The sequence below is a fragment of the Gymnodraco acuticeps genome, unplaced genomic scaffold (genome assembly GCF_902827175.1).
Source record: "Gymnodraco acuticeps unplaced genomic scaffold, fGymAcu1.1, whole genome shotgun sequence".
Lineage (NCBI taxonomy): Eukaryota > Metazoa > Chordata > Actinopteri > Perciformes > Bathydraconidae > Gymnodraco > Gymnodraco acuticeps.
Genome location: NW_022991353.1, coordinates 123,979 through 134,274, shown reverse-complemented (window position 1 = coordinate 134,274; position 10,296 = coordinate 123,979). Strand labels below are relative to the sequence as shown.

General features: G+C 39.1%; 1 protein-coding gene across 1 annotated transcript; it reads left to right on the top strand.

The window, feature by feature from the left end:
- The first annotated feature begins 3,694 nt into the window (after positions 1 to 3,694).
- LOC117562762 (galactose-specific lectin nattectin-like) lies at positions 3,695 to 6,153 on the top strand. The gene is made up of 3 exons (XM_034240643.1): positions 3,695 to 3,715; positions 3,832 to 3,966; positions 6,031 to 6,153. The coding sequence occupies exons 1-3, from the start codon at positions 3,695 to 3,697 to the stop codon at positions 6,151 to 6,153; spliced, it is 279 nt and encodes a 92-aa protein (XP_034096534.1).
- Positions 6,154 to 10,296: the final 4,143 nt, after the last annotated feature.

The following is a 10,296-nucleotide window of genomic DNA, read 5'->3' as shown; positions in this document are numbered from 1 at the left end:
CGATTATAGGCCCATATCAAACCTGATAACAACTTTTTTAAACAGCTAATTCACTTTTGGGAACCAAACCAACACCACAGCACTGACTCTGCTCTTGTTCAGGTCTTTAATGACATCCACTTAAAAACAAGACCGTGTCAGAATCTCAGTCTTAGTATTATTAGTCTCACCGCCGACTCTGTTGACCACAACATATTACTAGAAGATGAAGAGTATACGTTCAGCGACAGGCCCATCCCTCCTCGGCACAGCACTAAGCGCCTCGGTTCTTTGTGCCTGTAGCCATCAGGCTGCACAACCAAGCCCTGTAACCCATCAATAACCTGCACTGAACATTGATCATATTTGCACTGTATGCACATACAACGTATACTCTCTGTTACCTGCACCTTAAATGTATATATTGTATATTTAACATCTGTTCTTCTCACATATCTGTATATATGTACATTCACTGGATCATTGCTTGACTCCCGTTATTTGTTATTTCTATTAACGCTGTTAATACATATTTGTTCTTATTTGATTTGTTTGAATTATTTGTATTCCCTTGTATATTCTATGTGTAATATCTGTGTTTCTTCAAAGTCTGTTGCTGCCATAACAAGTGCATTTCCCTATGGGTGTAAATAATGGTCCATCTTATCTTAACTTATATTCAACCGACTGGAAAACTTGGTGGGACTTTCGGCAACAGTTCTAAATTGGTTTGAATCCTACTTAAAGGAAAGGAAACACTTTGATTATATTGGTAACTACACATCCGAGTGGACAGATATGACAAGCGGAGTTCCTCAAATCTCCATCTTCTCTTTAACATCTAAATGCTTCCAGTGGCTCAGATAATAGAAAACAACAGAATCAGTTTCCATAGCTATGAAGACAATACTCACATTTTCATAACCGTTCGAGAACAAATTCAAGCACTGAGTAAGTCAATTGAACGAATCAATGACAGGACGTGACAGAACTTTATTCAATCAAACAAAGATAACTGAGATAATAGTTTTTGAGCCAAAGAGAAATGGAAAAAAGTCAGAACTTAGCTTCAATGGGCAAGGTTCAAAACAACAGAGAAGGCCAGAAATCTAGGTGTAGTCATGGACTCTGAACTGCGTTTCAACAGTCACATTAGGACAGTTACTAAGTCAGCCTACTATCTCCTAAAGAATATTTCTAAGCTGAAATAACTTTCTTAGCAGGAATTGGAAAGTCTTACTAAAACAATGTTTAAGACAGCTGCAGCTGATTCAGAAGGCCGCTGCCCGTGTCCTCACTAACACCAGGTTCACTTCAGTTCTGAGGTCTTTACACTGTCAACTACTGCTTGTTTTTGAAGCACTGAATGCTTTAAGGCTAAAATACATTTGTGATCCCCTGCTACATTATGAACCATCCAGAACTCTCTGGTCTGCTTTCTGTCTCCAGAGTCAGAACTAAACATGGAGAAGTTCAGTTATCATGCTTCAAACATCTGGAACAAACTCCCAGAATCCTGCAGGTCCGCTGTAACCCTCAGTTCTTTAATTCATTACTTTATTCTTTGATCAAATCAACTATTCATGTCTTACACTGCATTTAGATATGTATACCTGTATTTTATATTACATAAAATGTATATATATATATATATTATTTCAGTTTGTTTTATTATTCATTTTATTCTCTTGGCTTTTTCATGACATTTTATAATGTGTTTCTGCTGCACTTAATGCTCATCATGTTTTTGTCTGTGTTGAAATAAGCTATATAAATAATCTAGCCTTGCCTTGCACAGTTTAATTTACTGTAGCTACAGCAAAACAAATAACCTGGTTTCCACAGAAGCAGTAATTGTTTAATTTTATATTTCTTATGAAACAGTCTAATATTTAATCTAGGGTGTGTCAATATGTCACTCGCAATATCAACTGAGAATCAAGTGTACGTGTATAGCGTCTAGAGGAGGTATATAAAGAACCCTAACCCTTCCATGACTATCACAACTCTTGCTGCAGCTGCAAGTGCTACTTCATCTGATCATCACAGCAAGGTAAGGGTTTAGTTCTTTAGTTAGTTTTAAAAATAAAAACTGAAAGTTAAACTATAGCCCTTGTGTTCAACATGTCAAGGAACATAATATAATGAAGTTGTGTCCATTGCAAGGGAAACACTGCTCATAAAGCAAACTTTACTCCAGGTACTTTAGTCATTGTAACATTTCTAATCTTTACACAGATGGAATCTGTTGTCTACTGCATCGTGCTCCTCTGTGTGACCAGTGGACTGTGGATGGAGGCAGATGTACGTACTATTTGTTATGCGTAGCTACGGATAATACGGAAGTAATTCATTACAAATAATAGACTATTTTAATGAATATCCAGCTCCGTCACATGCAACATTATCTTTTTCAAATATAATCACAGGAGGTTTCAGAAATGTAGTCTCTTTTTTGATGATGAGATAAGATAAAGGGATGTTACAATAAGTAATGGGGATGGAGCAGTGGCGAGGCGTGACTTTTATACCTAGGCCCTCTGACCCCCACCCTCGAGTTATTAGTCACAGCGTATACTTCAGCGGAATATCAAAACAACGGCCCGGGGTGCAAAACGCATCAATGAAAGCGACCCTCTACCACACAAAACAACACCTGTAAATAACCCTATTTGTGTTCTTTGAAATTGAAAAGGATATTGCTCTGTTTTTGTTACTTTCGTTGCAGTTGTATGTCTTAAATGTAATTTGGCATGCTTTTATTTTGAAGGCGAGTTAACGCTGTTGACAGGAAGTTGTTGTTGTTATGGAAACAAGAACAGTTTCACAGCGGGCGGAACTTGTCATAAAGTCCGCGATAATAACACCCACCCATTTAGAGGGAAGATATGATTGGTCAATTGTACTGTCATCTGACATTACTCTCTCGTTCAGTTACTATAGCGGGGCCCTCTGTGAATTCATAGCTGGACCGCCTGGACGTCCAACAGCTCCTCTCAGAGACGAGCTTCTTTCATTTAACCCTTCACATTCCAACAGAAACTCAATAAGCAGATTCGAAGGATTTATTTCTTTGGAAATGTTATTTTAAATACAATTAAATCAAGTTATTTTGGTAAAACTAATGAAAAATATAACTAGATATATAAAATATATAAAACAATATATATATATTTTTTTTAATGTTTTTAAATATTATTTTGTAGAATATCTTAGGCCCTCACAGAGGGCCTAGAGGGCCCTGACGGCTCGCCACTGGGATGGAGACTCAAGTTTGATGTGTATCTCACTGTAGATCAATATCACAGATACATTAAAGCTTGGTCACAGTTACTTTAGGGAATATTAGTAAAGAATTCATTTGTAACACCATTTCCAAAGCAAAGCTATAGCGTTATCTGAACTATGAAACAACCTGTTCATTCCTAATTATGTGTTCTTTACATCCACAGGCAACAGCTGAGGAAAAGGGTTGGTGGTTCTTTTGATAATGGAGTCAAAATACAGCATCCAACCCTTTGTGACTGCAGCTAAATTAAGATGGCATCCTATCGGACAGCATCTGTGTTCTGAATTCATTGCTTCTGTTGCTCTCTCAATTAATTAAGTATTTCTTATTAAGTCTTTTTATATGACAATTGTAGATTGCAGTGGGAGCTGCCCCCCTTGGTGGACCAAGCTTGGCTCTCGCTGTTTCATCTTCAAGAATCATAAAATGAACTGGGCTAGTGCTGAGGTACTGAAATGACAACAATAGTGCATTAACTGGAACTTTTAATGTTTGGCATGTTCTCTAAAACAGATTTTGAAACAACATTGTTTGTCTGTGCGTACTTTGTTTCCCCACCATAGAGTAATTGCATTGGCCTCGGAGGGAATCTGGCTTCTATCCAATCGACCACTGAATTACACTTCACCAGACAGTTGGTGAGAACAGCAACAGGCCAAGATCTAAACTTTTGGGCTGGAGGCCATGATGCTGTCATGGTGAGTTATTTATATATTCTAATTTAGAAGTCGCATTAAAGATATAAGGACTGTACAAAAACCCTTTTATATAACAATTTTCATTGTCACAATGACTAAATATAGGCCTTTCATTCACGTCTGGAGAGTCAGATAACATTGAACAAACTATATGGAATACCTTAGACTTTGTACTTTGAATACGACTGCCTTAGGGACTCCGTAGGACAGCAGAGACATTAAAAAAGTTAGTTTACTTTAATCTCTACTAGTTAATATCACTAAATAAACAATGGATGAATTGGCTTCATGAACATTTGACCAACATACTGAGATTGTCACTTAACTGTGCCTGTAAGCTCCATTATAAGCAATTATTTTACAACATAACGCACCAATAAGCCAACAATAAGCTACCTTTTTAATGACACAGCACCAGGCAGACTGCTGATAAGACAACCCAGTCTCGTAAAAAAACGTGTAATAGCTACGTTGGTCCACAGGGCAAAACGTAGTATATTCACAAATAACCCTCTCAAGACGTGACATGGATACAATATGTGTTCCTCTTCATTTCTAATGACCAGTGTCCATGTCACATGATCGAAAACTTTCCTTGCCTGAGAAAAAAAAATACACATAAGAATACACTTCTTCTAGCGAGAAGTGTATATTGTACTTTTAAAATCTACGTCCAGTGGATGTGTAGTCTATCGTTTTTATTGGAGCTCTTGCCAGGAGAACGTGTATATACTACTGTGGTGGAAACTTCTGAAGCAATGGAGACGAAACTCAGAGATGGTTTATTTGGAGCTTCGGCCGGAGAATTCATAAGACATGTCGTGCACCACGAGTTGACACAACGGATGCCAAACCAATTCTGAAGATCTCTACCCCAGACCCGTGTGTTTAGCTGGTTCTGAGAGAATAATCAACAGGCAAAGCACTATGGCACCTCTATCAGCTGACGCCAACAGGCAGGAACAGGGAGACAGAACACTGAGAGCACAGCAGCCAAGCTCCAGGTGCCTGAGCTCAGTCAGGACAGCACAAACTGATAAACTGGGTCGAAGTTATGGGCCTGGGAAAATATTTCCTCAACACTACGTATGTAAACTATTGTGTTTGCTCTGCGCGCACCCCTTGAAATTGTGAGATTGCTCTTTCCCCATATTAATTTCTATTGAACAGCGTCCATGTTAAGTTATAGTCAACTCTCACGGGTTGAAAACAGTATTTCCGGTCTCTGCGTTTTCATAGTAACTAAGGTGGTTGCTAGGGACGCATATCATTCCCCTCACTGTCGAATTATTTTACAGCGATATCTGCAGTACGCATCAACTAAAAAACATCAGTTTGTTGATCACACAACATGAATTGGTTTAAATTGTGAACAATGCTTTTGTGTTTTTCCGTTTTGATTCTGAGAGACACATTTCTTTTTCAGAGTTTTGGAAAGCCGAAAACATTACGCTACCCATAATCCTCAGCTATCGTTGAAGCTCGGTGATTGGATGTCTTATTGCACGTTGGGATATGGTGTTTATGCGATAGAAAATACGAAAAAAAGTTTTAAAGAAAATACTTTATTCCACGTGTGCTTGCTTTTCTCTTTGGAAGTCATCACATGAATGCTTTGTAATAAGTGGTTCGGCTACATTCAATTACACATCTGAGAACTTTTTCTTGTGGGCTTTTGCATCTCAGCTTACGGGCCTGTACCCGATGTCCATAGCGTTTTTGAGGAATGGATTTTTTTGGATCTGCAGAGTATAAATATAGTTTCAGTGAGAGCTTTGGTTCTGATGATTGCTCAATGCCCCCCCCCCCCCCTACCTGGAAGAGATTCTTCTGAGAAATAGAATATTGCAGAACGGTAGTACCATTTCAGGTTTGGGAGTTGTAGTCCTACCATTTCATATGGAAGATATAACAGCCTTAGTCTCAGTCTAGCTTTGTGGGATTGAAATAGGTATACAAATGTGGGTAATATTTTTATTTTGATGCGTCCTATCATTAAAAAATGCATTGTCATCCATCTATCATTGTGTCTAGAAAATGACTTTTCATTTATGTTTCTCTCAGGAGGGAGTGTGGCAGTGGAGCGATGGCTCTAAGTTTAGCTTCAGCAGCTGGGGCCGGGGGGAGCCAACCAACAGTGGAGGAAAGGAACACTGTATGCAGGTTAACTTAGGAGGTAAAACATAAACAATTATATGTTGTCCTCTTTATTTATGCTTACAATCAACAAGAGAATTATAAAACATTTGAATTATTCCTTTTTAAGTTGTTACTTAAAAACATGACAAAACAATACCTCTTTAATGTCGTCGTTCATTTATTCATCAGATAACTAATCTGTGTTGTTTTTGATGATCTTTAAGCTCCAGCTAACAAACATGTCAACGACGTAGACTGTCTTGACGTGCAACCTTTTGTCTGTTCCTCCTCCCTGAAATGATGACACATACCAGGATGTCAGGCCTCGATTACATCAGTGCTTTGAAGATTTATCGACACTCCTCATTCACTTTAATATTTAATCAATAAACTGATTCACTCAGCTAAGCAATATTTCAGTTTAACACCTGAACATGTATTTCTCTCTCTGTGCTATGATACTAAAGCTGACCAGCAATCCAATCAATTAAAGCATAACTGAAAGCAAAATGCTTCATTATTTCCACATCTTCTAAATGTTCCATCAGCCAGTAATGGTACTCATTTCATCGTCCTCTCACTACTTGAACATCTTCAAAATCAAATGGGAAATATTATTAATTTCCACCCACTACTGTAATGTGAATATTAGAAGTAGTAAAGTACACTGCATGCCGTTAAACCGCTGCATATCAATATTGCGAAATGGAAAACAATTTCAAAAACATAATTTAAAGAAGGCATTCATGTTATTTCCTTGTGTACACATGAGGAACATTGCAGTCTCCTTTTTCCGTAGATTATTTTGGCAGCTTAATACTTTTAAATTCTTTGGTCAATTTAAAAATAGAAGTTTGTTATTTTTGAATAAAAAAGAACATTGTTGAGGAGGCTCTAAACATACTGAAGGACCACATCATTGCAATATGCAAAAAGAAGTGACATGTGTTTTCCATTACTAAATCCTCATCAACACCATGCCATCCCTTTGAGCATTCATGTGTTTATATGTGGATGGCACAACATTTTGGATCCATAAAAGCTCAAGTAAAGTGAGTGAAGCTTTTTCACTAACACTAAAGGTTGTTTTAACCGTGGTTTCATACTTAACCCTTGATTGTGCAGAGAGGGAGTTACACAGTCACAAGATGGAGGAATACCGGTTCTTGTAGGTAATCATACATCCTGTCGTCCTGGACGGATATCCTCGTGGATTAATCTTCCTATTATACACACATGCATTTCCAAACATTTGGTCTACCTATGTTGCAAATGTATTATCTTTTCAATTTACACACGGCATCTATTGCACGTCTGTCCGTCCTGGGAGAGGGATCCCTCCTCTGTTGCTCTCCATACTGATATTTTGTACAAACTGTAAAGTCCACTGAGACAAATGTAACATTTGTGATATTGGGCTATATAAATAAACATTGATTGATTGATTGTCGTGTAAAATGTTGGCTTTTTTCTGACTTTCTCAAATTTCGGACTTTTCTGAAAATCAAAAAATGCAGGAAATGGAAATGTTTGCGTTGCAGCAGCATAAAAAGACAAGGCATTGTACATTAGAGAAATTAAAAGACTAGAAAGAAACAACCCATTATGTAAACATCTCAAATAGAAATAAAGGTAGACTTCTTCTTTTCTCTGTAACTCTAACTAGTACTGTCTGTTGCTGACATCTCTGACTGGATGTCCCACAATGTGTCTCCCAGCAGAGTTAAACCAAAGTGCTGCTGCCTCCCATCATGCACCAGGGCTTTGCATTGCATCATGGTATATTGAGGCTGGGGAGAAAAGACGCTGGTGTCTCTGTTTTAGTAACTTCTCCTGATAGGTGTCGTCTAGCAAAGCAACACTAAACTGACCCAGGAACGTGAGCTGCTCCTGTCTCTGTCTCTAACGGGGGAAGAGAATTCCAGATCTGAAGCTTTCTGATCATTATCAATATCCAATCCAATCCACTTTATTTATATAGCACAGTTTAAAAACAGAGGGTTTGCCAAAGTGCTTCACAATGAACATAACATTATAATAAAATATAATATTACACGAATAGATAAAAAGCACACATAAGAAAAGATAAAAAAGCACACATAAGAATAAATACAAGGCTATGGACAGACAGTAAAAGCATACAAATAGGTAAGACATAGCTCAGACTGACTGGTAAGCGAGGGAAAAGAGGTGGGTTTTTAGGCGGGACTTAAAAGCTTGAAGAGTGGGCGACAATTTAACCTGAGGGGGCAGGTCGTTCCAGAGCCTGGGGGCTACCGATGAGAACGCTCGGTCTCCCCTGGTCTTTTGTTTTGTTTTTGGGACTACAAGCAGCAGCTGATCAGCCGACCTCAAAGCCCTTGAGGGGGTGTACACCTGTAAGAGGTCGGAGATGTACTCTGGGGCCAGCCCATTAAGAGATTTAAAAACAAACAATACAATCTTAAAATGGACTCTAAAATGGACAAGAAGCCAGTGGAGCGAAGCCAGAACTGGTGTGATGTGGTCAAACTTGCGGGTTCCTGTAAGAAGCCGCGCCGCAGCGTTTTGTACAAGCTGCAGGCGGGCCAGCGAAATCTTATTTAGGCCGGCATAAAGTGCATTACAATAATCTAAACGAGTTGAAACAAAGGCATGAATTACACGCTCAAAGTTTAAAAAGGATAAAACCGGTTTAATTTTGGACAGGAGCCTCAAGTGATAAAAACTGGATTTAACCACAGAGTTTATCTGTTTATCTAATTTAAAAGCACTGTCGATTTTGACACCCAGATTTGTGACCATGGGTTTTGCAAACTGTTGCAGGGAACCTAGGTCAATGGAAGGGACATCACCATTTGAACATTACTCCTGTTCTGGCTGCCTTACACTGGCTCCCTATAGAACACAGGATAGAATTTAAAATTCTTCTTCTCGCCTACAAAGCCCTTAATGGGCAGGCGCCATCTTACCTTAAATAACTCATTATACCCTATTGTCCTACTAGGGCATTGCGTTCCAAGAATGCAGGGTTGTTGGTTGTTCCTAGAGTCTCTAAAAGTACAATGGGAGCCAGAGCCTTTTCTTATCAAGCTTCACATTTGTGGAATCAGCTTCCAGTTTGTGTTCGGGCGGCAGACACCCTATCCGTTTTTAAGAGTGCGCTTAAGACCTTCCTTTTTGATAAAGCTTATAGTTAGGGCTGATTAGATTCAGCCCCTAGTTTTGCTGATATAGGCTTAGTTTGTCGGGGGACATCTTACTTCTTCCTTCTCTCTGTCTATACCTGTGTACTCTCATGTTCCGATTAACCCAGCTTCCCCAAATGTCTTTCTTTTTGGTGTCTATATACGCCGGGATCCGGAGTCATGGATGATCCTGCGCTCCTCTGTCCTGGATCGCGAGCCCTGGATCTTGAGTCGTGGCTGTGGTCCTGGATCATAGGTCCTGGATGGATATCCTCGTGGATTCATCTTCCTATTATACACACATGCATTTCCAAACATTTGGACTACCTATGTTGCAAATGTATTATCTTTTCAATTTACACACGGCATCTATTGCACGTCTGTCCGTCCTGGGAGAGGGATCCCTCCTCTGTTGCTCTCCCTGAGGTTTCTCCCATGTTCCCCTTTAAACTGTGGGTTTTCTTCGGAAGTTTTTCCTTGTACGATGTGAGGGTCTAAGGACAGAGGGTCTGAGGACAGAGGGTCTAAGGACAGAGGGTGTCGTATTGTCATACTGATATTTTGTACAAACTGTAAAGTCCACTGAGACAAATGTAACATTTGTGATATTGGGCTATATAAATAAACATTGATTGATTGATTGATTGATTGATTTGGTCAAAACACAATTACCTCCGTTTTGCTCTCATTTATATTTAAAAAGTTTAGCGCCATCCAGGCCTTTATGTCATTAAGACAGTCAACCAGGGTTATCAGAGAGCTAGTGTTTTTTCTTAGGGATAGATATAATTGGGAGTCGTCCGCATAAAGGTGGTAGGAGACGCCATATTTTCTAAAAATCAGTCCAAGGGGGAGAAGGTATAAGGAAAATAAAATAGGCCCCAAAATAGAACCTTGGGGAACTCCACAGGATAAGGGGGCAGAAGAGGATGTAAAGTCACCAAGCCTAACAGAGAAAGATCTCTTGGACAGATAGGACCTGAACCACTTTAAGGCAGTGCCCCTGATACCCACACTGTGCTCT